The sequence below is a fragment of the Micropterus salmoides genome, unplaced genomic scaffold, assembly GCF_014851395.1.
Source record: "Micropterus salmoides isolate LMB-PRFRI ecotype aquatic unplaced genomic scaffold, ASM1485139v1 Ms_hic_scaffold_23, whole genome shotgun sequence".
NCBI lineage: Eukaryota > Metazoa > Chordata > Actinopteri > Centrarchiformes > Centrarchidae > Micropterus > Micropterus salmoides.
The window spans coordinates 12,365,030-12,393,001 of NW_024041484.1; the positions used below are offsets into that span (position 1 = coordinate 12,365,030).

At 41.7% G+C, this 27,972-nt stretch overlaps 1 protein-coding gene across 2 annotated transcripts in view; it reads right to left on the reverse strand.

The window, feature by feature from the left end:
- prickle1b (prickle homolog 1b) overlaps positions 1-23,646 on the reverse strand; it is a 30,347-nt gene extending 6,701 nt beyond the window's left edge. Inside the window, exons 1-3 of one of the 2 annotated variants that reach the window (XM_038738339.1) lie at positions 23,414-23,646; positions 3,248-3,445; positions 1,096-1,209 (exon numbers count right to left, since the gene is read on the reverse strand). In XM_038738339.1, coding sequence (XP_038594267.1) covers positions 1,096-1,209; positions 3,248-3,433 — 300 coding nt within the window. In that variant the 5' untranslated portion in view covers positions 3,434-3,445; positions 23,414-23,646. Of the gene's footprint in view, positions 1-1,095; positions 1,210-3,247; positions 3,446-7,277; positions 7,571-23,413 lie in introns of those variants that run through there. The other variant, XM_038738338.1, reaches the window with a different exon arrangement.
- Between the last annotated feature and the right edge of the window lie 4,326 nt (positions 23,647-27,972).

A 27,972-nucleotide genomic window follows, 5' to 3' on the forward strand; every position in this document is an offset into this window, starting at 1 on the left:
TAGTTTTACTAGAAAAGGCTAGCAAGATTGTTTAGGCTTTACTCAGTTGGTGGCTTTAGTTTATTTAAGGCTGAGTATAGTTTAAAATGTCCTATTTTTAACTTGTTTAACCATGCTTTAAGGACATCCAACAAAAAGCTTCTCAAATGTTGTTTAAATAGAAGCACACATAAAATAACTTTGCCTGAAAAAATGTCTTAAAATGTAAAATTATCTGCATGTGAGATGTTTTATGGGAGTTCCAGTTGGAGGTGAAGCACCGAAAGGGTTTGAAGGGTCTCTTGAATTGTACGAGCCATAAGCAGATAAAATTAGTCGGTGTAATTGGTGAAGGCAAATGTTGTTATTGTGCTCGCCCTTTCAGGTCTCAGGACTTCATCTTTGAACAACAAAATAACTTCTTTAGCACTTCTTAGGGCCAAGTCTGCATTGAACCTACGCCATAGCCTACATCCTGCGTTGGTATCTGCGTCACTCGGCAATCACACCGCCAAAATGCTAGTTGTAGAGGTGGGGTTTCTTTGTTCCACTGTGTTGAGTTTGTGTGTGTTGTCTTGATTTTAGCCACTTTGTTGTTGGTGCACGCTACTACAAACAACGGCGACTGAAACTGAGCGGATCATATTGGAGTTGGAACTGGAGTTGAACAGCAGTTACTTTTAGTGAAATTACTAAAACACAAAAACGAGAGAAGAGAATTTGAAAATGGCGGCGAAGAAGGGAAATGAGATGCCAACCGATCACAGTTCTTGCCTTCTGCATTGCTGTGACACGTCGTTACATTTTTGGGGAGGTGTGGCGTCAGGCTACAGCGTAGGGTACAGCGTAGGGTACAGCGTAGGGTACAGCGTAGGGTACAGCGTAGGGTACAGCGTAGGGTACAGCGTAGGGTACGCATCTACGCAGTTGAAGTTTATTCTACTGTTGCATTTATTGTATTCTTAACTTCATGTTATACAAGAGTTAACTTTATTCCGTATCTGGCTAAAAGCAGCAACTGCTGCTTCACTCTCTGCCTGAAGACCGTCCCTTTCCCCATCTTTCACACACAGACAAACACACACACACCAGTATTGTCTCTCTCATCATCTCTACCTCATTGTCATGCGGCGGCAGCTGGTAGAGGAGCTGTCGGATCCTGTGCTTCTCTCCGGGACTGTTGACATACGGCACCTTTTCCTCTGGTAGACAGCAGAAATACATCTGGACCTGCGTATGAAGAGAAATTAATGAACTTTAGAAGACAGAAATTACATCTTGTACACATGGAGTACAAGACTAATAATTTTGAAACTAAGCTTTAAAAGACTCTAAATTGTCATTGTATTTCTGTTATATGGTCAGTTAACATAAATGAATGAGACATGTTACAGCCAGCAGGCCAGCAGTGTTCAGAATGTTTGAGGGAAGAGGAGATCTTTTGATTTAGATCAGGCAGAGGAGAGGGCTGCTGGATATCAGTGGAGACTGCTGCTATGTGTGTCCTTATTTTGTGTCACTGTGGGGCAAACATGTCAATCTTAATCCAGTCACAGGCACCTGAGTGTGAAATCTCTCCACACACAAGAGACAGCAAGGGACTGGAAATGTCAGTGTTTGCCTAGGCTAATTCCAGGGAAAAGGAAACATTGACAAAATTATGTTTCTCTGTGTGCATTTCCATGAAGAAATATGGGAATATACACTGCTCAAAAAATTAAAGGGAACACTAAAATAACACATCCTAGATCTGAATGAATGAAATAATCTCATTAAATACTTTCTTTACATAGTTGCTGACAACAAAATCACACAAAAATTATCAATGGAAGTCAAATTTAGAAACCCATGGAGGTCTGGATTTGGAGTCACACTCAAATCAATCAAAGTGGAAAACCACACTACAGGCTGATCCAACTTTGATGTAATGTCCTTAAAACAAGTCAAAATGAGGCTCAGTGTGGCCTCCATGTGCCTGTATGACCTCCCTACAACGCCTGGGTATGCTCCTGATGAGGTGGCGGATGGTCTCCTGAGGGATCTTCTCCCAGACCTGGACTAAAGCATCCGCCAACTCCTAGACAGTCTGTGGTGCAACGTGCCGTTGGTGGATGGAGCGAGACATGATGTCCCAGATGTGCTCAATTGGATTCAGGTCTGGGGAACGGGCGGGCCAGTCCAGAGCATCAATGCCTTCCTCTTGCAGGAACTGCTGACACACTCCAGCCACGTGAGGTCTAGCATTGTCTTGCATTAGGAGGAATTCAGGGCCAACCGCACCAGCATATGGTCTCACAAGGGGTCTGAGGATCTCATCTCGGTACCTAATGGCAGTCAGGCTACCTCTGGCAAGCACATGGAGGGCTGTGCGGCCCCCCAAAGAAATGCCACCCCACACCATTACTGACCCACCGCCAAACCGGTCATGTCGGAGGATGTTCCAGGCAGCAGAACATTCTCCACGGCGTCTCCAGACTCTGTCACGTCTGTCACATGTGCTCAGTGTGAACTGCTTTCATCTGTGAAGAGCACAGGGCGCCAGTGGCAAATTTGCCAATCTTGGTGTTCTCTGGCAAATGCCAAACGTCCCACCTGTGGACGTTGGGCCCTCATACCACCCTCATGGAGTCTGTTTCTGACCGTTTGAGCAGACACATGCACATTTGTGGCCTCCTGGAGGTCTGGAACTGAGAAGTGGTCTGTGGTCACCACCTGCAGAACCACTCCTTTATTGGGGGTGTCTTGCTAATTGCCTATAATTTCCACCTTTTGTCTATCCCATTTGCACAGCATGTGAAATTGATTGTCAATCCTAAGTGGACAGTTTTTTCTTTTTATTTCATTTCACAGGAGTGTGATTGACTTGGAGTTACATTGTGTTGTTTAAGTGTTCCCTTTATTTGTTTGAGCAGTGTATATGGGAGGCCTCAGTCAGACAGTTCGGTTCGAGATGTGCTACACACAAATGAATGTGAAAAAAAGCTATAGCCAGATGTTGGGCATCAGCATGCAGCACTACTAATCTACTAGTGTGACATAGAGAACAGAATGTCTGCACACATAACCTTATTGAAACTAAAACCACATGCTGCAAGCATGCAGGTTTATACTCTCATCCTCTTAAGGGAAAATTCCACCGTCGGATATTGTGCTGGGATTTACATTTTAGGTGTGCCCATAAGCTTAAATTTGACTTTCCTACTCATACAAATGGATGGAATATACTAGAGGATAGTTTGAGAAAGAGTGTAACAGTACGAGGTCCTACCTGCTCGGGCCTGAGTCCTGGTGGCACCCACGCATACTCCTCCAACGCACATCCAGAGTCATCATCTGAGGTGGAGCTCCTCTGGAAGCCCACTGATATCTTCCCCATCTTTCCCCCAGCACGAGGCTCCATCTCCGGATCTCGAGGAGAAGGGCGTTCCCCTCTTTCACTGCGCTCCAGGTTCATCAGACACGGGCGCTGTGGATAAAAAGGGAGAGTGTCATTATTTAATTATATCCAAAGCTCTGGCTTTTACCCTTATACTTCTTGTCACTGATTGGCTGGGATACTGCTGATGTAGGATCTTTTTTGCACTTATTGTAAATCCCTCTGCATTTTGTCTATGCCTGCAATCCCATCAATTAGTTTTAATCTCTATGTTTTTCAACAAGCCATTTGTTTTTCCCAGCTGTGTTTTTTAAGAATTTAACATAATAGCTAGAACAAATGTTGAGAAGAGAGGAGAGGACTGTTCCTTAACATATCACACTCTTGAGTCACACTCAAGAACAACTAATATGTTATTTTCCATCCCATTAGTGTAATATGTCATACTTCCTTTGTTTATCCATTACAGAATTATAGTTGATGAAGCACCCAAAATACTACTTGTCCACCTTCAAAGAGAACTCAAGACAAACTTAGGATGATATATAATGGAAAATCAAAGCAGGCAGTATGGTGCACTTGTATAACTGCCCCACATGACTCTTGCCAGCCTTGGTGTATTTATCTCAAATTGCATGAAAGACACATGGAGATAAAACAACAGAGTCGTTAGGCACAGAACGTTTAAAGGTCAGTTTTTCTGGGTACAAATCTGTGTGTTTACTTGCTGTGAGTCCGCAGACCTTGTTAGGACATTTCATTGCATCAGGCACATCACTTACATTTAGTTATTTTATTCTAGGATTTCAAAGCTTTGACGTAACATGATGCAACAGAAATGTCCAGCTGTTACCCACCAAACATCTGTTGCTCTTATCCACTGTGCTGCAAAGTACAGATGATTGTAAAGCACGTGTAAGCAGCCTACCACATTGTGCTAGGACAGTGATTTACAGCTATGTGCAGGAAGTCACAGTTACATAAATGGCTAACTATGATCAATAAAATGCAAACAACAACACATTAAGTAGCGGCAAAACTGATATAAATCTCACAGAAGACAAATGATCAACCTTCAAATTCAGCAGCTTTTTAAAAAGCTTTTTCTACCTCTTCACAAGATGATAACAGTTGGACTGTTACATGAATAGGGATTAACCAGCCTCGTTGTTGCCTTCAGCAGCAGCCCGTCTTATCTCAGCATCTACGTTCTTCAGAGAACTCTCAACCCTGATAACTGAACTTTGGTCCCGAGGTGTTGAAAAGGCCACTTGTGATTTGCCCTACTCTGCTCTGCTTCTTTGACATGCAAATCTCTACCAGAATAGAACTTGTTTGGGTAAAAACAGTCAGAAACTTCACACAGGCGCTCCAAGCTTTATGTAGGTTTGATCTTTTACACAGAAGTAGCACTATGAGGAGCATTAGGGTCTTGATGGCTGTTATGCCTGTTAACTGTGATTGTAGAGCAGTCAGTTAAATGTATTTACACCAGTGCTTGTGCAATGTGATAATCGGTTACTGGGATTGTAGGAAAAGTATTGGTGTGGGAAGGGGATTGAACTTTATGTTTGACTTTTTTAAAAAGTAGGAACCTCCCCAGGGTTATAATGTTTTTTATTTTATTTCTCAACTTAACCCTGATTTTAAACTTAATATTTTGACGGAGCAGTAGCTTTGACATAGAGTAAATCTCACATTAGAAGTGGATTTACTGAACTGTGGTGAATATAACAACCGGTGCACCCTGTTTGCAGATCATTTCAGCTTCTCTCTTACATTTGAACAAAGAGCTACTATATAAACAGCTATTACCACTGTCAATGACTGTCAGTGATGAGGCGCACACACAAGTGTGTTGTACATGTAACACTTATGTAACAAATTTTTTATTTCATAGTAAATCTCGCAAGAAATGGGTAAAGTTAAATATAAATCTAAGGCACAGAAAAATGTTCTTCATAAATTGGTGTTACAGTTTACTTTGTGCTCACCATTCCTTTTTTTCCTTTTTGAAAATGTGTATTAATCCTCTAAAGAGTAATTTTCTTGCTTGTGCCCCCCCCCCCCCCCCCCCCCCCAAAGGTCACAGGTCAGATGCAACTAAACTCATCCAAACGCTGTAGTTGTGCTTCCGCATCCTTGTACAACAGTCAACTCTGTCTTCTCAGCTCACTCAAGGCCACACCTCGCCATATATACAAAGCCCAGTAACAAGACTGGGGAAACATTAGCATTCCCCCAATTAAAATACAGTTCAATGAAGCCCAGGGCCTAGAAACCCCGGATTTTACGCATTTTGAAATGCTGGTAGAAGTCAAACCAGAGCTCTTATCGCAGAACAAAAGGGTATTTGAGTGTTGCTTTGTTCTTCAGTGACTAATCTATCAGGTTTTACGGTAGGATAGATAATGTTATCACCCAGAAGCATTTCTTTACCTGTTCTGCTTTATCTCAAATAACCTAGTTAAAACCAGTAAGTGATGCAATTAAATGAAGTCAGATTTCCCCTCGAGATTATTTTGAGCCACTATCTGAATGGCAATACAGCTGTTTGTGGAATATTTTTGTCCAGCTTGTGTGTTTAAGAATAACCGGTCGTTAATGCTTTGCTTTTTTTCATTTACAATGGGTTTGGATTACAACCAAAATGTAGACATGTATGACACACATTGTCCAATTTAACATGGAACGAGTGAAAAACATCAACTAATGACTATTTTCCATTATAGATGAATGTGGCAGAGCGAAAAATCGTCATTAACATCTCCACTCTCCAGTCAACTAATCGATTAACCGTCTGATCATTTCAACTCCAGTTTGGTATCCTTTCATTCATTCACCATGCTAACGATTTCTATGCCTCCTTTGCCCTTCAGCTTTCCTGCCTCTCATCCCATAACTTACGGGGGAAAGGTGACTGCGGATTCCTGAGCCAACATACACAGCAACTCACATTACACCATGTCACCCGTTGGCAATAACACAATGGCTGGCTTTGTCAAAAACAAAAACAAAATGTCCAAGCATTCCTCTTCTCAACCCGGGCCCCGATGCAGATGTGACAGGAGGAGGTTAAGGGGCTTAAAAAGGGAAACTTTTTGAAAAGGGCATTTAAAGAGTCACAACACTGGGTCTGTGTAAACACAGGCCAGATGTAGCCAGCTAATGGGTTAATCAAGCTCACCTCCCCCGCTTAACTGACACTTTTATTTTCAAATGAACAAAACCCCAGGCAAACTAAAGGAATACATCCTAATTTAAAGAAAGTTTGACTTTTACAGATTGTGAAGTCTATCATATTCTCCCAGTGAGGAGAACAATAACAGATTTAGTTAGCTGCAGCTAATTCAAAAAACAGATCCGGATGAGTTTAGCATGTGCTGCAACCAAAACAGTAAAAAAAAGTCTATATTTCCTAAATGTCATGGAATTTGCTTTTTGAAAACTATTAAATGGTGGAGTTCAAAGGCCGAGGTCATCGCTCTTTGACTAGTTGGAAATATGTTGTTTTAAGACCAAATGGGTGTCACGGAGTGCACAGGAGACTTAATGCAGCTGGAGTGAGACCACCTGCACAGCCACATCAGATCTAACACATCTAAGATGCAAGACTTAGACATACACCCAATACACTGGATCACAAATAGGGGAACACAAACATGCAGGATCACCTCTCAGACACTACAGCACTTAAGTCTTGAGCCAGGCTTAGCCAGTCATTCTCCACTGCTCTTTTTCACTGCTTTAAACCTAGAAAATCTCCCACAATCCCTTGCACGCCTCCTCATCAACACATCTAAGTAACGGTGGAACTGAGGTGCAAGCATTTTCCACGGTAGAGCTGCAAGCGCGCTCCGTTCAACAAAGTCCTTCTGCATTTGCATGTTTCAGGTAGTGTACTTATCCACTTTCCTCTTACCTCCAGGAAAAGCATCCCTCTTTCCATTTTCACATAAAGCTCTCGTTCAATTCCACTATCCCCTGGTCGCACAGCGCTCAAGCTCTGGATTCATGTCAGCAGCATCAAGCTCAACAGATCCACGCTCTAATCAGGTCCACATCCCACTTGGCCAGGAAGTGTTCCTTCAGCCTTTTGAAAGTCAACTTCAGCTGTGAAGGAAGTAATGCGACAGCCGGGAAGCAACTCATTTAGTGATCCAAAAGACCAAGGAGGAAGGCAGAGGTCTCTATCTGGAGTGTCTCTGATCCCTATGAGTGTGTGTGAGTGAGTGGATGTGTGTGTGTGCACGCTCTTGGGGCAGCCAAGCCTTGTCAGCCCCTCCCTCATTCCTCCTTTCCAGAGCAAATCGCCTGCCACTGCACTTCAATCACACACACACACACACACACACACTTCAGAGTCAACACTCCACCTATCTCTACACCCCTTCCTCCACCAGAGTGACACCAAGCCTTCCACCCCGCCCCCCACTCGGCTACAGGATTCCTGAGAGCCAGATGACATGTCTACTCTACTCTCACACTCTTTCTCTTTGTCTCTCTTTCAGTCTGACTTATTCTTTCTAAAAAAAGGTTTGTTCTACAAGCCAGACAGCTGTTCGTTGCCTTATAAGAAAGTAGTTAAGGGTAAACAATCCCGAAGCCAATTTCAAACTCAGCTTTTTACTCTGTTTTGAGGCAGGCATAAAAGTGTAAAGGAGCATAAACCCTCCAAATGGAATTGATTTTATTTTGAAATATTTTTAGTTTTTTTGCACCAATTTCACTGCTGTCTTACATTTTACTACCCTGCAAATAGAATTTTTATTTATAATGCAAGTGACTGCACACAACCTCTGTCTGTGTCATTAAATGGTTCCTGGGATCATCCAGTCTGATGCACCTAATGCCATTTGATCTAATACTGTCACATTCATTTCCACTCAGATGCTAATTAGATCACATGCTGGTTAATGCGTGTTCTGGGTAAAATAAACAAGCAAAATTAATAATTTGTGCACGACTCTGAACTAAATTAAAGGAATGTAAAGGGTTTGATCATAAAGTCATCTGATGAAAATTAAGCTTTGTTTTAGAAAATGGCTAATAGCACAAAGCTGAGGCAAATTAGCGTTAGCGTGGCTAACTTTTTAGCAAACACTTGCCTATTTGTACATCTAGCAGACACAGAGTAACATCAACTTTCATTTAGAAATCCAAATTTCTCTCTGTTTCAGCTCTGTTCTTGGACTCCACCAACTCCTTGACAAACCGTATGCGCTGATTTAGCAACCTGTTCTCACTCCGTGACTTGTCACATATGGACGCATGATCAAGACCCATCGGCGTCAGTTTGTGACGCACTGGGGATCCCTATAGCGTCATAGTTCAAAGCATTGGGTGAAGCCCTGTAGCGTCAGTTTTTGACGGTAAAAGTATATGTTGTCAATATATATGATGCCGAAGGTGACGAGTCGGGAGTGAGAATGTGTTGATCAGGTATTACATCATTTAAAGGCAACAAATGATTTTTCACGTCTTCTTGGAGTTGTTCTGGTTAAATATTGGCTGTGCTTTCTCCCAAGTCAGCCTCATCCGTCTCAGGAAATTCCCACAAAGGGGATCTGTCTGCTCACCCCTTCACTGAAACCACCACCCCTATTCCTATTTTGGAGAACTGAATGAGTTTGCCAAGAGGGGTCCCCAGTCCTCATCTCTCACTTCAGCCAGCCACAATGACGTTATTGTCAAAGAGCACTTCACTTCAGGAAACCTCTGACAATCCAGCAGAACTAAACGTTTTATTCCAAAATGAGATTTACTCCTTGTGAAAAAGGTGACACCTGCATTACTAATTATAAAATGTGAAAAACTGTCTTGTTGTTCAGAAAAGGTCCAAAAGACAATCTGCATACAAAACAGTGGACAAAATACAAATTCACTTGATATGCCTGGGGAAGTTTGATCTCAATTATGTGGACAAGCTCTGCGCTATTGTGAAAAGCTGAAAAGAAGCAACGGCTCCATTTAAAGAGTCTAAAATGACAAATGAGTTTACTCAATTGTCCGGCAGACAAAGACCCCCTCTCCCCTGACAACCCCACAAAGTCACTTGCAGGGAGCGCAACAGAGCTGTTTGTCACATGCCAAAATACCTGTTACAAATGAGAAATGGCTCTGTTAGCTAACTAGCTTAGAAGAGCGAGATAGAGTGAGAGATTCTCTGTGTGCTTAGCGATGGGATTGTCTATGTGCTTTGCCAACACGGCCTTCTTTCCTTGCATGCCAATGTATATTTGAAATAGAGTGAGTGGAGAGAGAGGAGCTTGGCAGTCCAGTCAGAGGGTAAAGCTCTCAAGTTTTCCAGAGGTCTTGGCGGCGCTCTGCAAAAGCCACTTTGTGTTTAACCCACCGAAAGATGTGCATCGAGTTTCCTGAGATATTTATCTGGATATGCGTTTCGAAAGCTCTGGAAATCGCATTTCAGGCAGACAAGTAAAGAGAACGAGTCTATTTTTGTGACAGACAAGTACTTAATTCAGATGACGGAAAGAGACAATGAGTGGGTGGTGTGAATAGAGGACAGGTCCAAGGATGAGTGGCTTTCCCCAGACAATAGGAAGATTTCAGCCCTTCAGACTGGGCCTGGGCTTCTGGCCAACGATCCATGGTTCTTTAGAAAAGACAAGAGGACAGTTGACCTTGCCGTCTCCTCTGCTTCCTCTCTTAAGAGAGAGGAGAGGGTGCGACAGTGCAGAATGCCTTTAAAATGGAATGTTGAAGTGTCAGTTTGTTTATCTTTTACAGCCAAGGACCATAATGGAAAGAGGTTATTCATTATTTTTTTGGATTCATGAAGTTTTCCCATGGGCTTTTAAATTTGTAGGATCACAACTTAACTGCTGACCTCTTTAAGAGACCAGGACTTTCTGTCTGTCTTCTGTTCTTTCCTTCGTAGGATAAACTGGGTTTTTAATGGGTCATTAGGACGCTAAGACATCATGTATCAGCACTCTGCAAAGCCATCGGACATGTGCTGAATGGATGATACCCTGATCTCATTCACATGTCCGATGCTGATGAGCAGGAACTAACTAATGGAAGGTTTATGCAGGGACCTTTGACACCAGCGCTTAAAAATACAAACACATGATGCACACATTGCGCATAGCTAGAACTGGTTTGAATTTGCTTGTTTTTTTATTTTGGAAAACGGGAAGGACCCGGGCTCAAAATGAAATCAAATAAAGAGTTGCAGCTTCACATTTCATTAGCAACTGTTTAATACCGATAGATGCACACACAACTGTTCTAGGAAAGGGGAACATGAGTTTAAATGAAAATTAATCTGATTTCAAGGAGGAACCTCTGGCTGATATCCAGTATTCAATTTGAGGACATTATTGGCCACACAATACCAGTCTAACCTTAAGTCAGAAGTCATTTGGACAGAAACCTTTTGATCAAGTCTCTCAAAGGACTTTCTGAGCAGAGTTTTCTTTCCTTGGCAAAAGCTTTGGACCAGGGTTTACAGACAAGATCTAGTGGCCTTTTCTGTACTTGAAATTCAAGACCAAGTCTGGACTACACACTGACTGCACGCACACACTCTTACACATACCAGGCACACTTACTCACTCCTTCTGGCTGCACATTTCATTTATCTATTGGAACAGAACTCAACTGGTAATTTGGCCTTACCTTAACCTTTATTGTGCTGAGCAGACTTGCTCTTTTCTGCAGTGCTGCGCTTCATTTTCATTTATAACAGTCGTTCACACCTGGGCACTACTACCAGAGCTGTGTTTCGTCCCCAGGAGACAACAAGGGGTTTAACTGATCCATTCGAATGCAAATATCAACAAGGATGCCCCTCTGGTTGTTCAAAACAGACATCAACAAGGACAGTGACATGTCTCAACTTGATGCACGACAGTCCTTTAAAATAAGCCAAACTGAAGCAGAGCATGGAGACCATTCCTGATGTTAAAGTAGCGTAAAGTGCAAATTCATGATGAAATATTCAAGACTGTGCAAATAGCTCTCCTGCACGGGATTAAAACCAACATAGGCTTTGAAAACTGCAACTTGCAAAAGTTTATTAAATTTCAGAACAATTATACATTCAGTGGCAGCTTTCAGTGGCAAGCATATTGTTACCTGACAGTCTTATTTGACCATCAACAGCCATGTGCCCTGAAAGGGCTACGGCATGCTTGAAATGAACAACAAAAAGTTGTCCCACCAAGTCTCAAGACAAAAATGTATACAGCTGTCTCACAAAGTCTGCCATGATAGAGAAGGAAGAGTACAAATTGGGTAAGGGAGCACCCTTTGTCTGCCTCATTGTGTTGGAAAATCTTGAAAAAGTTCCTAACACAACAAGAAACACTGCTGAACCGAAGCTGACAAGCCCAGACGATTAAATCAACATGGGGGCATATTAAACTCTGAAAGTGAAACTTGATTTTCTAACAAAGACTGTCCTTTTTGACTGCAAGTATATAGACAAATCCCTCTACAAGTAGCTTTACAAATAAAGACTTATCAGTATCCCGACTGTATCTATTTCTGATTTTAACCAGCAATGCCCCACTTACTTAGGTAATATGCAAAACACCTGATAAACAGCTCACACACATATCTGCTTTACAAAAAGACCTCAGATCCACGTCTCAATTCACATCCATTATTATTCCCCCATTCAGACCCATTCACACCAACGCCTCTCAGCAGCCTTTCATAGCAGGAAATGGATCTTTAGCCTTCGCTAACAAGGCCCACCAGCTCAACTCAATACTGTATATCAGGTCTGTGGAAGTGCTGCTTTAGTGGCCCCGCCAGTTCGGTGTTAATATTCACTGAGTGTGATTTAAGTTTCTGGTCATAAAACCCTCTGCCGAGATTTGTTAACTACTGCGGGGTGTTAGCCACACACCTCAGGGACAATAGGAGCAGCAATAAAAGTGCTGTAAAATGCAGGAAACTGTCAAGTATCTGTGATGGGAGCTTGGGTAGGGATCAGGTTGGGAAGCTTTAGTAAAGATTCGTCGTGTTCAGAACTCACAGACTCACTTGATGTTGACTAAAATGACTCATAACTCAAAATATCTCAACAACTATTGGATGGATTACCATGAAAAATTGTTCAGACATTCAGGTGCCCAAAGGATGACTTTGGTGATCCACTGACTCTTCCTGTATTACCACCACAACTATTTGCTATGAAATTTGGTACAATTGGACCATCCTGTCAGCCGTCCAGATGAATACTAATGTCTTTGACAATCTTTTAACATTCGATTTGGCACCATCATCAGGTCAGAATTTGTATTTGCCCAATACTGTGTTTCAAAACACTTTGTGTTTCGAGCTAATTAGTAAATGTTAGCATGGTAAAGCTAAGATGGCGAGCATGATAAACTAGGGTGACCAGATGTCCTCGTTTTCCGATGGACAGTCCCCGGTTTTGGTGGCCTGTCCCCGTCTGGGGCTGTCCCCGGAAATGTCCCTGTTTTTAAGTGTGTGTTAATCATAGACTGTATAAGGTGTTAACAGACCTGAAATCATTTTTACGTAGCCAGAAAGACTGGACAGGCGAGCATACAGGTGTGGTGCCAAAAAGTGATTTCCGTTTGCGGGAGCATGTGCAGTGTGTTAAAGCTGTCCAATCGCTTTACGTCTACAGCTGCTTTTATCTGTATCAAACAGACATAACGTGCAAATAAACATCACTTTATATCCATGGTAATTGCAAAGGTATGTCTCTGTGATACTTTAACGTTTCCTTTAATGGAATAATCACAATTGTGGCTAAATAAGAGTTTGCAGTTTATAGGTAACCAGGCCCGATATTTATGTGATTATAGGCAATAATAGAAGCCTATTGTTGCCGATGGAATATGTGTTTGACAGGCCTATGTCTAACATCCTTGTTTATATTTGGAAAACGTAATATAGCTTATAATTAGCATGACTTACTGCTGAGTTATATATAAAATAAAGACATGATCTCTCTTGCAATTATCCTTATGACTCTACATTATTTTACTTGCTGTGTACCAACCAATCCAGTCCTATTTACCTTTTAAAAAACATTTAAATGGCCAATACAATCTATGTAATGCAGTATTTGACTTGCCAGAAAGTGACAGCATCCTCTATTGACTGAAAAGTATTTTTGCCCTGAAATGACTTGATTTCATTCAGAAGAGTTACATTTGACAGATTATAAAACCGAAATCATCCCCCTTTTTATTTCACACATAACAGTATATTTTTAATGATATACTGAGCCCCAAACCAAAAATTTCCCATTTCAGAAATCTGGTCACCTTATGATAAACATGCCACCTTACAAGCAGGGTGTTAACATTGTCAGTGTGAGCATGTTAGCATGCTGATGTTAGGCTGCTAGCATGGAATTTAACTGTAGATTCTACCACACAGAACACATTTTTAGCTTCTACCTTTTGGTATACAAGTAGACAGGACATCTTTGCACATGGACCTTTCATCTGCAGCCAGTGTTTGTGATTTCTCCCAAGATCAATAAAGTGATCTGCTTTAGGGTTGGAAACTAGAGCTGACTTCAATCACCGGCATACATCCAACACATGCTATTAAATGTTCTATTCATTCTCTTCCAAAATTTACTAAATGTCATTTTGGAAAATAATCGCTGCTTCAATGCAGCTACTGTTCAGCCTTACATGTGTATCTGTCAATCCTTATTGTGCTTTTGGTTCTGCCTGTCTCCCTGCACATGGAGCCAATTACGTTGACATTCAAGTGGATTTTCTGTAAATCCCTTCAATACTTACAGGCTGATTAGAGTATGTTGAGGAATTATACTATTTCAGGGCACAATATGGTTGTCAAAAACAGTACCAAAGCTTCTCCCATACATATCTAGAGGTAAGTTATTCATTATTATCATTATTTTACATGATTTGGCAAGGAGTACCTCACTTAAACTGCTTAATACGTGTCATTACCTGAATCGCACTGCATGCAAATCCTAGATGGTCCCTGTAGGCTAAAATGTCTTGCCAAGTATCCTGATGATAAAGTATATTACTCTGCATTCCAAAATATTGGTAACTAAAGTCTTAGATATTGCACAGTGGATCTTTTTTATCTATCACTCTACATTCGCACTGTTTATATACCTGCATTACTACATTCTTTATATGTACTGTATATACAGTACCAGTCAAAAGTTTGGATGCGCTTTCTCATTCAGGTGAATGGGAAGGTATGTCCAAACTTATGACTGTATAACAAAAAGACAAACTCACACAAAACCTGCAATTTAGGAATGAGTCCATGATTACCCTTTGGCTCAGTGTTTGCCAAAAGAAATTCTGTTGGTAGGAATGGAGCCGGTACTGCTTCCATGGACATTACATGGTGTTAGTAATAAATAGTACACCTTTTTTGTCCAGCACATTTTGAGGATTTTAGATAAGCATGCATACATTTACCTACAAAATCTAATGAATTCTTGAGTTTAGTTTAGCCGCAGTTTGGTGAGCCTCCTCTATCTGTCTCTCACTGATGAGTGGTGCTAAAATAAGTGGCTACATTCTCGACCTCTTTTAATAGCAGGAAGAAGATAAGATATACTTGCATGAAATAAGAGCGTAATCTCATACACTCTTACCACTTCAGTGAGGAACTGGGATTTACGTGAGAAACACCATCACAAAACTGTGATACCTATTAGGAAACAATGGAAACCTACTAGTTTGTTTGTTTGTGTGTGTGTGTGTGTGTGTGTGTGAAAGAAGGGAGAGAAAAGTGTGTCTTGCATCCCATCCTACACTAATTTGATATTGTTAAGTGATGCATTCCTTCTTTAACAAAAGCAAGAGGTCACTGTAACCACCACTGTGAAAGGAGTGTGTGTTTGAAGTGTATTAGTTTGAAGTTAAAATAAAATCCCAGGCTGCTGTGATCACGTTGCCTCACGCACAAAGCGTCGATCCTCTACACAAGAGAAAGAGCAGAGGTGAGCGATGGACTAATGATAAAAACAAAAAAATGTCTAGATTGTATTGTTCTTGTTGACAGGAATAATATACGTGTCACTGCAGTTTTGCTTCATTTGAATGGTAAGAAAAGCACAGTGTTCGTGTTTGGGTCACTGATGTAAGGCCCACAAACGGTGAAATATTCCAGCTGCTCTTTTAAGAACATATCACAAACAAAATGTTATCAGGACACAGAAGCGAGGCCAAGAGACTACAATACAAGATAAGAAACCAGTTTCTCTTGTTCTTGGTAACGGTAAATTAAAGTAACACACTCCAGCTGAACTTGTCAGAAACAAAATTGATTTTTCTTTTTTACTGGCCTCCACGATACTTTGAACTAAGAATGATGCAGCATTGCTGTTGCCGTTACATGCAGTCCCTCTATCAATCTAGGTATCAATGTGCCTGATTTACAGTGCATCACATGTTTCAGCCAAAAGAAACAGGTAAGTCAGGGCTTTTAATGAGCACTACCACTCAAACTAGATAGAAGCATCGCTTATGAAAAACAAATCTGTATTTAAAAAAGAGAGAAAGAGAAGCAAATGTAAAAATCTGATGAAATATCATGCAAGACAAGCAGCAGCGTTGCATCACATTTAGCATGGGAAAGCTGTTTGTGGTTGTGTTTGTGTGTGTGTGTGTGTGTGTGTATGTTCGTACAATTCCCCCATGAATTTTGTATATGAGATAGTTGAAGGCCTGGGATTGGGGTTGTGTATACAGAGGCTTAATGACAGGACCCTGGAGGGATGGCACATCAGTCAAGTGGAACAAACAAACACACACACAGACTGTGTATTACCTAACCAGTACCCTCACTTTCCCACAATTTAGCATTGGAAAGACAACAGCTCAGAACGGCGGGTCCGACCAAGTTCAGAGCCCCAGGCACCTTTGTCACACTCGGACTGCAGTTTGGCCTACATGGACTGGCACAGTTCTCAACGCAGCACAGTGTTGGAGAAAGGTGTGTGCGTGTGAAACCATATAGCCTTTAGTTCCTATAGCAGACTCCCAAGGCACTTTTTTATTTAGCTTTTTATGGGATACTGAACCAGCATTTGAGACAGAGAGAGATTTTGAAAAGAGACAGATAACAAAACAACGGAGTGATATCAGCTTAGCTCAGCACAGCAACAGTAACATTTTGGTGGCGGGTTTGGATGTCACGAGGGCGACAGATATCGAGGCTATGTGTTATATGAAAGTTGCTTTGAGCTCCGTGCTTAAATAAACTCACTATCACAGGGAAAGTGGCGTGACTGGCCGTTTTGCGGGGTGTTTGTCTCCCCTCCTCTCTCCCAGGGACTGTGGTTGAATTTGGCCAGGCAGCCGCTGTTGGCATTCCACACTGACCCTCGAGTAGTGGGCCTGAGGTTCAGGGGTAAACAGACAAACCGTTTGGTGGGCTCGCTATGTAATTCTGGAGCCTGTCTCACCCTCTCGCTGTCTGTCTCCCGCCTCCAATCTCCCCTCTTTCCTCTCAGCCAGCCATATCCTCAGTTGGCCTCTGTTAATTCAGACCTACCTGACAGTTCTGACTAAAACCTTCTGGGTTTACTATCTGTCCCGCTTGGCGACAGGCTCAGCTCTCTAAACATACACTGAAGACTAATCTGCAACAGATGGGAGACGGACCGGGGAGGAAGTAGTATAAAAGGATATACAGCATATTTGTACCCCTCTGAACCAAACGATAGGGTTTCAGTTCCAAGCAAAGCCGGAGGAGAGTTGTAATGATGTGCACAGCGGCAGCTCCCAGGGGCTTAACTGGACATATTACTTGTACATATAAGCTGTCCATCGGTAACCAGATGTCTAAAAGGCCTAGAGGGGGATTCTTGAGGGCTTTCTCTGAAGGGAACATGCACACACCCTCATTCACACACACCAAGAAGATACATGTAAAGCACTGAATAAATAAAAACATATGGAAACAAGCAATTGTGTGCATATACATGCATGTGCGTACACATAAACAAGCCCGCACATGTTGGATTTCACGGGTGGCTGGTTAGAGATAATGAACGCCTTAGCCCCCAGTTTACTGTCTGTTTTTTGAGGTCATTAGTGTAAATACAAAAGCCATTTATTTGCTACCTCATTAATGCAAGTGGCAATTTAAGCCCCTTTTCTCAGGCAAAAAATAACAGTGGATGGATCTCACAGTGCGGAAACCCAGACAAGTGTCAAATCACTGTTTGTATTTTGCGACAAGCACTTGGAAAGTCCCAAGCTTTCATCAGCTAACCACCACAGGTGAATATCTTTACATTCTCCGTCTGTTGGAGATGAAATTGTCCTAGCTGAAGGATACGCTGCTTGATTACCACAGACCACAAAGGCAGTTGGGAGAGGGTGTGTGGGGGGGGGGCAGGTTATATAAGAAGACAGTATACCTCTTATAGGAAAGTGCAGCCTTCCCTTTCATGAGTGCACACCATCCAGAAATGCCTGGCATGGTTTTTGCACAAACAAATTTAATTTAAACCTGCAATAACATATTCTTTGGCCACTTGGAGGCAGTGCAAAGAAGGTGTGAACACAACACAACACTAATACATTATCACCTGAACATGTTGTTCTTAGAGATGCCTATTTAAACATCCAGTAGATACAGAACAACATTAGCATTCATTTAGAGTTATGATTTTGATCACCTGGCAAATGTAAATTCACTCTTCTTTTAGCTCTGTTTTTGGTCTCCACCAACTCCTGAGGAAATTGTTTTGCTTTTTTGCTGCTAAATGCTCCACCATGTTCTCCAGGTAGTTGCTAATTTTGTGTGGTGCTCTGCAGGTAGTGCACAGTGAGTTTTTAGAGCTTTTGCTCTTATGGCCATTTCATACTGAAAGTGGGACTGAAGCAAAAGCAAATGTGCAGCATTTGGCAAATTTGGTGAAAATCCTGTAATTTTCCCCACCCTCATTTACACAGTATTTATCATGACAGGCCATTTCCTGACTCCGAGTGGCATCAGATTGGATGGAGCCATTTGAATTAAGAGGCTGGTATTCCTCTGGGATGGTGTAAGGCAAGATGGAGATACAGTGACAGATAGTGCATGTCCCCAGAGACTTCTGCAGGCGACCACCCAACTGCTGAAGGTTTATGAAAATGTCAACTAAATGTTTCATCCTAGGGATGTCTTCCTGAAATTACATTAACTTGCATTTGTCACATAGCTTCTCCACCTCGTCTGCATCTGTTTATTGAAGCAGACTGACAATGATTAGTAAACGGAAAAACAGAGTTCATGAGAACATCCTGTGTCATCTGAAGCTTGCATTTTGGAAGAGAGGTGAAGTGGTAGAAGAGAGGGAGGTGAGCATATGGGGGCGAGGCAGAAAAGGAAAGAAAGATAGGAATGTGGGAAGAAAAGAGCAGACTGTCCCCAATTAGGCCTGAGTTGAGACATTCACACTGTCCAACACATGAGACCACATGAGACCAATTTAAGGAGGGAATGGCAGGAGCTCAAGTCATGTTTTCCTGATGCACACACCCTGATCCCAGAATCACATACAAAAAGTTTCCCTGTATATCCGTTTTCCAATATTTACGAACAATAATAATTATGTTGTGTTTGACAGTGGTCCTTTAAATACATCTACTTTTTTTTTTTTTTTACCAACAATGGCTCAGTAATGGCTTTCAGTTTTTATTATCCATAATGTTAATGCCAAAAAGAGTACATTTAAATGTACGCTTACATTTCGGGACATTTTTCAAAATATATTCTTGGTGGAACAAGACCTCATTTTGATCCCACTCACTAAGCACACAATATCAGTTGCATGTTAGCCAAATATCTCCATAATGTCAGCTTTTCACTAACAATAGCAGGATGGTTATTGGCTGTGTGGCGATGCATTTTTGACCTTATCCAATGGATTTGTGGTCTTTCATCTGAACTAAAAAAAACATCAAACCATCAAACATCAAACTGTGAAAAAAGATCACCAAAATTGGAATTAAGTGGTTTTCACATCACAACAGCAATATTGCATGAGTGATGTAGCACCCAACAAACCAGAATCTGTAATGGAGACCTTTTATGTTTTTTCCCCAATCAAAAACAAAACTGAAAGCTATCATTTGTGTTCTGCCTCAGGGTGGTCATTTGACAGGGAATAATTACGTGGTTGTGGTGCAGCAACCTTGTCTACCTATATTTGACTGTGCTTCTATACTGTTTACCTTTACTTGAGCTTTAAAGCTTTTTAATTATTATCATCTAATAATCATCGCCTTTAATGTCTCCATACCCACTGCGGCTGGCGACTGGCGGTGTCTGGGAAGGTGTGTGTATCTGTGTGTGTGAGTGGCTTTAATCATCAAATAGAGCTGTGTGTATAGGTAATTAAGGTGGTGCCAAATCGACTCTCACTCGCAGGCACGAGTCAGGAACTCTCAACAACACCTCAGTTTTGCGTAGCAAGTGCTGCGGGCAACTTTATTTTAGCAGCGCTGCAAGTTTTAACACAGAACTGAGTGCAACTCCCTCTCAGAATCCATTACTCGGTGTCTGATATTCTTCTAAGCCCTGGATTACTTTTCCTTCCCACAAGCTGACCATAATACCAGGCTTGTGGAGCCAATGCGGCCTCCAGGGTTTGGTCTGTAACCACTCAATGAGCACAAGGATCACGATTAGTGTTCGTAGATCAAGGACTGCTGTCCCAGCCCCCACACGCACACACATTTACACACCGCACCCTTCACCTCCTCAGCATAGCCATGGTTTATGGCTGCTAAAAGCCATTATACATATTAGCTTCTTTATCACTATTTATAGTGCAATATTTCCTTCAAACATGAACTACTTGACAATGACCTAAACAGACATTTCCATCACAAAGGCAACAACTGCAACTAATCTTATTTTCAACTGATCTCTTGATTAATCATTTAGTCCTAATTTTAGTATACAATTACACAAAAATGAAAAAAGCAGCGATTTTTCACAGTTGAGAAGCTGTGACCAGGGAATGTTTGGCATTTTGCATTTGTCAAGGTTGGTCCCAGCACTATTTGTATGTAATCTCCCACTGCACCAGTGAGAATGCTGCTGATAACTGGTACAATGGGAGGCTCCCACGTAAAATTTAGAATATTGCTTTGAGATTTGTTTCATCTCAGTTCTTCCCAGAAATGTCTGTTTTCCATTGTTCACTGTTCTGTTTCTCCTGTTCAGAGATTGGTTCTTCACTGTTTGGCCCTTCACACACAACTACAGGGGATAGCTGCTTGGCAAGCAGATGTGTGTGTGCATGTATGTGTATATGTGTGAGTGTGTGTTTTCTGAGGTTTGGAATGATTTACACAACCCCACACTCGATTAATTCCAGTATGACAGCACAAACTTGCCTGTGTGTACACACGTTGGTCTGAGGTATTAGGCAGACTGAGACGCACAGACAGAACATTTTTTACAGAGACACACACATGCAAACACACATACACACACACGCTTCACATTCATGTTTATATTTCTTATTAGTTCCATTTATTTAATCTAATGCCAATCTGTGCTCCAACTAAAACACTGGGGCACGAGAAATCTGTGAATGCTCCACGACCCCCTGAACCATAGTCAGCCAGTAGCAAACTATACTAAATGTATACACTAACAGTTTGTGTTTATAATATTATGCACTGTAAATGTGAGAAAATGTGTTTTCATTACTGAGGGTACCAAAAAGCATTACCTTGAGCTAACCAAGGTTTTTGGTTACCTGCTATTCATTAAAAAGGTCCAGAATTTGTCTCCAAATTGTTTTAAATGGTGACAATCTCCTCTTGGTTTGAACCTCTCCAGCTTCAAACAAAAAGGTGAAACACTGCACATCTTAATCACTTCAAACTGTTTTATGCTGTGATCAGATGAGGTGTTTCAGCTGAGGAGCCAATGGCTCTAAATCCAGAACACCCTTGGTAGCTGAGCAAAAAGGTTTTCCAGGAGAGTTTCCAACAATATCAAAACAATCTCCAGGCTGGATTTCCTCTCTGGCACTCAAACCCCCACTGGAGATTGAGAATCTGGGTTGCACATGAGAAAATGAAGAACTGTAGGGTGAAGGCTCCCGCTTCTAATCGAGAGACACTGCTCTCAAAAATGAGTCTCAAGCAAGGCTCATAATTGTATGACATTACATGTCCAGTCATTCTCTGTCTTTCGTTGAAACCTCAAAGGTCATCTTCTCAAGAACTGCTTCACATCCTCATCCCATTACATGTCAAAGTGATGGACATCCAGACTTCTAATCCTGGGCATAGAAGAACATCAGACACTGAGGACTCTGTGAGGGAGTTGCACTTAGTAGCATATATTAAATGAATAAGATACACTGGTAATAAATGAGCTTTGTAACTGTTAACTAGAGACAGGCAATGTGCTTCCCCCTGTTTCCAATATTTAAGCTAAGCTAACTAGCATCTGGCTCTAGCTACATAGCAAATATAGTGTATTTCTCAAAATGTTGAACTATTTCTTTAAACTACAGCTACACAAAAGTTACTGTGGATGATATTGTTACAAAACATAGAGAGACAAAACACCCTGTTCAGCATCCATTTAAAGCATATAGTCAATGTTATGTCCCAGTAATCCTGCTGAGCATACCGATCATTTCAGCTACTGCCTGACTTGGCTCTCCCATGTGGTTGAAATGGCTGACCAATTAACAGCAGCTTAACTCCTGGTTCCAAACACCTATCTCTCTCTCTCTCTCTCTCTCTCTCACACACACACACACACACAAGCATAATAGACATACAGATCCATGAGCACTGGCGCCCAGTACCACACACAGAGAAGGACACACACACATATACATACTCATTAACAAAGGCTTAGCATTGCAGAGTGTACACCCCCAGCAAAGTTGTTGCATAGTCTGGCTGACTGGCCTCCCACAGAGGGGGAATACACCTCAGTCACCTGATCCTCGGCTGCTATCATCCTGGATCAGCCAACCACACAGCCAGTTTGTCGTTCCAATATAGAGATCAAGCAAACATTGCTGAGAGCACTGCTGGGAAAAGTGCACTTCAACATATCCCTAATTTTAAAATTTAAGCTACAAATCAGCTTGAAGTAATTTTGGAAAACGCACTTTCTTCAAGTTTTAAAAACTGCTGCTGCATCATCTTTACAAATCTCTCCCACCACTAGGTGCCACCACTGGCTTCAGTTCAGATAACACAGCACTGAAAAGTCCATCTAAACATGCCATTATAGGACTCATAATTCAGTGTTTAAACATTGCTCTTTATGCTCGATTTTAATACCATTTGAGACAAAATCCAGTATCTCAGAACAAGGCAGATTACTGAAACCATATGGAGAGAATCACACTCACAGTATCTTGACAAACAATTTGATAGTACTGAGAGAAACTAAGGCTAACACTCAACAAACAATAATTTGTTTTAAAAGTAGTATATGTAAATATGAGAAAATTACTCCCTTGGTCAGTTGTGTGTGGCTGAAGTGCTGTGGCTTTACTTTGAAACGTTTCTGTGAGTTTGGGCTGTGGTCTGTCAACACTGATGTGATTCTGAAGAGATCAAGAGGTGCATGAAAAGACTCTGAATGAGCCCGTAGAAAGAGAGAGAGAGAGAGAGAGAGAGAGAGACCACCTGAGTGACAAGCAACAGCTGAGTTCACAACATCTGGAAACCAAAATTCAAACCCTCCATTATCTGCGTCTTTACGCACACACACGCTTTTCGTGCTAAAATCCTCCCGGCTCAGCCACAGCTTCACTTTTTTCTCTATCCTCCTTCAGGGAAAATATTTTACAGAGCCTCAACTAACTATTCTCTCCTCGCGTTGGTGTGTCAGGCCATGAAGTAATGGAGAGACAAATCATTTCCATCTCTTAACCTTGTTGGCGCATGATGATTTCCAACAGATGAAGGCAACAAGCCTTTCTAGACTTGACCTGCAGCAGCATTTTATCCCGTCAAGCACACCACTATGTGCAATTAAACAGCAGGGTTGGAACATTTAGTAATTAAAAAATGTTGTTACAGTAAATAGTTCTAAGCCCAAAAACGTGAAACTGACCTCTCAGAAGCAACAGCTTGGTCCGGGGTCGGGTTGAATATTCCGTTTATCAGAATAAAATCACGACTCTGGAGGCATTCGGGGTTGCTGCATCCAACAGATACAACTCAGGGGCGTTTCGAGTCCTGAATCAGCTCACTAGATATAGTCTTTCAGTGCATGATCATGGATATAAAGAGAGAGTGAGAGGAGGACGCTCACCAGGGTTGAGCGCTGCGCAGCTCTGGCTCGAAGTTAAAGCGTCGAGAAATGACATTATCGCTGCTCTGTGCCTATTGGCTTAAACATGAAGGCCCCCCCCCCCCCCCCCCCCCCCCACCCCCCCATCCCCACCTCCCTCTCTCTCCTTCTCACTTGCAGGCAGACAGCATACTGTATACATGAATGCATAGATATGTATTGGAAGCATAATGAAGTCCACATGGTTTTCAAGAGGACACGAGGTTCCCATTATAATATATGTGTTAAAAATACTATAAAGTTTGATTAGTTAAATGTAAATTCATTAGTGACTACCATAGAGACACTCCAAGAGCCCATAGGATTACACCAGCAATTATGTAATAAAATGTCTTTTCAGTTCACCTCTTCGTTATAAAATATACACAGGGGTTTTACATGCAACACTTGATTGGATGGACTACATACAAGAGTCACAAAGGGGGCAAAAATACACATAGTCCTAGACTGACAATTGCATCAGATATATTGAAGTTATGAAGGTGGTTGATGAACATACCAGTTTCCATTCCTGTCTATGTCATGTATGTCTGTGCGCACACACGCGCCATGCACACACCCCACAGCATCACAAAACTGACACTTTGTCATGATGTGTGGAGGTGTTAATACTGTACAGTGTGTTATTCCAAGCTCAGCCTGATACATGATACCATGTACGCCCACTGTTTTAATAATCCAAAGTGGCATCCTTAACTTGCAAACTCAATAGGAGATTAATCAATGTAAAAATCTACTTCAGCAACGACCAGTGTTTAGTCCTTTAGGATGCTAAGTGTGTAGTTGTATGAAAGTGAAGCAAGGAGGTGCTGAATTCTTCTTTCTGCAAATCCTTGTCTGGACAGATAAAGGTTAAAAAATAGGTTTGTACAGCACTCATTGTTTTTTCCCCCAATGACCCTAAGAAGCAAATTTAATGTCTTTCCTCCGTGATCACTGTGTTATTTATATGGTGGCTCCCATAAAGTTTAACATCATGACAATGTTATTTCAATGAAACAACACTCACTTTGGCTTGTTTTGTTGCTGATTTCCGCGTTATTGTTAATGGCTGATAAGAATTAAATTGTTTTACAGCAGCGCAGGTGGCCGTATTGTTTTCTGCTTTCAAAAGAGGCACATGCCAGGAAGGGGCTGAGAGCCACTGATTTAGATCAGCAATAAATCCACCACGTTCACTAAGAGCACCAGTTAAAGTATTAACTAACTGACCTGGAGCTACACTATCTATGCTAAAATGTACCCAGTGGTGGTATCATAAGAAATTTTTTATTTAAAAAAGGAAGTGACCATTGTCATAAAAGTGACCAATCAAACACATGACCTATTATGAGGTCTGTGTCATAGTTTAATGAAAAAAGTGATGCTAGCTTAGAATTACTAAAACCTTAGTCATGATAACATTTTAGATCATAGGTTGTTGAATAGTTTACTCTTTTGGACACAGAGATGGATAAACATCAAGTAATAACGAGTTTTAAAGGCAGCAGATCCTAATTCAGGGAGTGTTTGGTTTGACTTTTCAGTCTCATGGAGTCAGGGAGTGAAGGGAGCCGTTTGAATGTCCATGAACCTGGCAGTGGGACAGACAGAGCAGGTCAAACAGTATGGCTTATTGTCCCTGCCAGCCAGTCAGTCAGCCCACACAGCGAGGGACCCACGGAGGCCCTCGTCCAGCCTGCTGGCTGCTGCTCTGACAGCATCTGACAGCTTGATTTACAACTTAAATTTACATTTCACAGTTTAGTCTTTTAGCTCTCATCCAGGGGGACTTGCAATGAGTGCAGCAGTAGAATAAGCTTCAGTTCATACATCACCAAAGACTGAAAACAAGCAGTGGTATGAATGGCTGTTAGGAACCTGGCAACAGATGTAAACAAATATTTCATTTCTGCCTATAACAGTGTGCAATAAACAAAAGCCAAAGCCAGTAAAATGAGGCAGAAGAATCCACATTAGCTCTGGTAAACTGTTGCTCTGTTGTTGTCTGTTTGACTGAGCAGCTACTCTCACAACTCAATTCACCTGTTGTGTGTCCCATCCAACACACAGACATGTACAGCTACACACTTAAACACACACACACACACACACACACACACACACACACACACACACACGTAGATGCTGAACTTTTTAATGGGAAATCTGATCATCTTCTGTGTCCCGATTGCACTCTTCCCACCTGTTCTCCTCGCCTCGACACAGAATAGAGGCGGCCTCTGTGCTTCACCACTGCTCTTTGTGCTCGCACACAGACATCTGTAACATTAAGCCTATTTACAGCAGACACAGAGAGAGGGAGAAGGGTATAAAAGGTAAGCCTATAGGCCTACACATACAGCCGGAGAGGAAGCTGAGGATCAGTGCAGCGTGGAGAGCACAAAAGGGGCCGCTGGGTCAGTAAATCCTGCCCCTGTCACCTTCTGGTTGCGTGGAAACACAGAACGGATGATGAAAGTGTCAGAGGCACGTTGTACATCTCTGATCCTGCCTTTTATCTCTGCCTTTTCATCCAACTCTCCTCTTTTCTTTATGGAACACTGCTTTGAAAACAATCCAGATTGATGTGGGACTCTGCGCTTTGTGACGGCAGCTTGGATGTCATGAACAGTGAATGACAAACTGCCACACAAGGAGGTTATCTTCCTATCAGCGTGTCTTGTTTTTGGAGACAGCAAAAGGCATCTTACCTGAACTATACCAATCTGATCAGTAGTGGAGTGGCCTTGTTTAATTATCCAAGATATTTGTCATATTTGTTGGACTGGGAATATACAGTTTGCTCCTCTGCTCATGTTGCTTCACTCCAGTGTAGAATATCTGACAGCAGTGAAAGTGAAACAAAAAGATATGGCGTGTGATTTCACGACTGGTCTGAAAGGTGATAGCTGGTCATTAAAAACACTGGATAACCACACACCGTGTCGTAAACCCGACGAATGAATTTCTGCATAAAAGTCATGTCAGATGGATGAGATAACAACCAGCTGAGGAAACTACAAATAGCCATAAGCTAAGTGTACTAGAAGCTTTGGCTACTAGCTCAAATTTAGCTAACTGGTAAAATAATTTGGATATTCATCAAGCAATATGCAAAAAACAATCTGGTTCCTTTCCTGGTTATGACCCACTGGGCCCCTTCGTTCTGTGACCCTGTATAACCCTGCTTCAAAACCTCCAACCCCCTTTGTGAGAATGAGGTAAGTGGTTCCAGATTTGGCCTTAAGGAAAACTGTCAATCAAGCTTTGTGAATCTTGGCTGCATTTTGTAATGGTCCGGACAGCCCAAAACATCATCTGGAAGAGACAGTGAACAAGAATGTCGTCTGAATTATCCTCTGCCTTCGCTACTCTGACTGCCTTGCTAAAAACAAACCAAGGGTAGAGCTTCCTTCTTCTTGAGATTAGAAGCAAAATAACATTTTCCCACAAAAACTACAAACCTTTTCTGTGAATCTTTAACCAGGATACGTTATAGTAAATGCATGTCACTCTTTGCACTTATCTACCTGTAATCTATGTTGTCTTTTCCCCCTGTAATTAGTCTATCGTGCCTGTGTCATCTCTGTTACTGGAGGGGACTTCAGTGGCAGCTCCCTTTTTCAAATGCTGCTGTGACCATACATACATGGCTACATGGGCTGTTTTTGTTGGGGCGAAACGTTTGGGGAGAATGCAGAAAGGACTTCTGTATTTTCTAACAGTCACATTAAATCATGGATTCATATCCGCACTAGTTGAACATGCTTGAGCAAAAAATTTGCGTAAATCCCGGACAAACAAACACACAGGCACACTTCTATGGGTGCTTGCTAACATACAGTTTGTGCATTGTGTTTATTCACCCCAAATGGGAGATTGACGCAATTTGCTGTCTTGCCAAGAGTTAGATGAGAAGATTGATACCACGCTCATGTCGGTATGGTAAATCAACTGGTTTGCAGCGGGCTTTTGTGGTTTTTATGTGCTCCACTAAAACGTGTCATTTTTATTTTCACTTTGGCTTCGTAACAATGTGGAAGTGTCTTAAACCTATGATCTTTCTAATGGTTATTTACTGTACATACATGAGAGCACTATCAATCTCCTTATCTAACTCTTGGCAAAAAAGGAGAATATGTCATACCAAATGTCAAACTTTAAAGTAAAATAACATTTTAACATGCAAAATGATTGCTGTATAAAGCTCAGTGTCCTGTCCAAGTGTAACAACTGTACCTGCATTCACACCATTTTAAAGAGGAATACATAACTCAGAATGACAAGTAGACCTTCAAGGGTCAGATGTGGTATGACACAAGAGCAGCTTAGCCTAC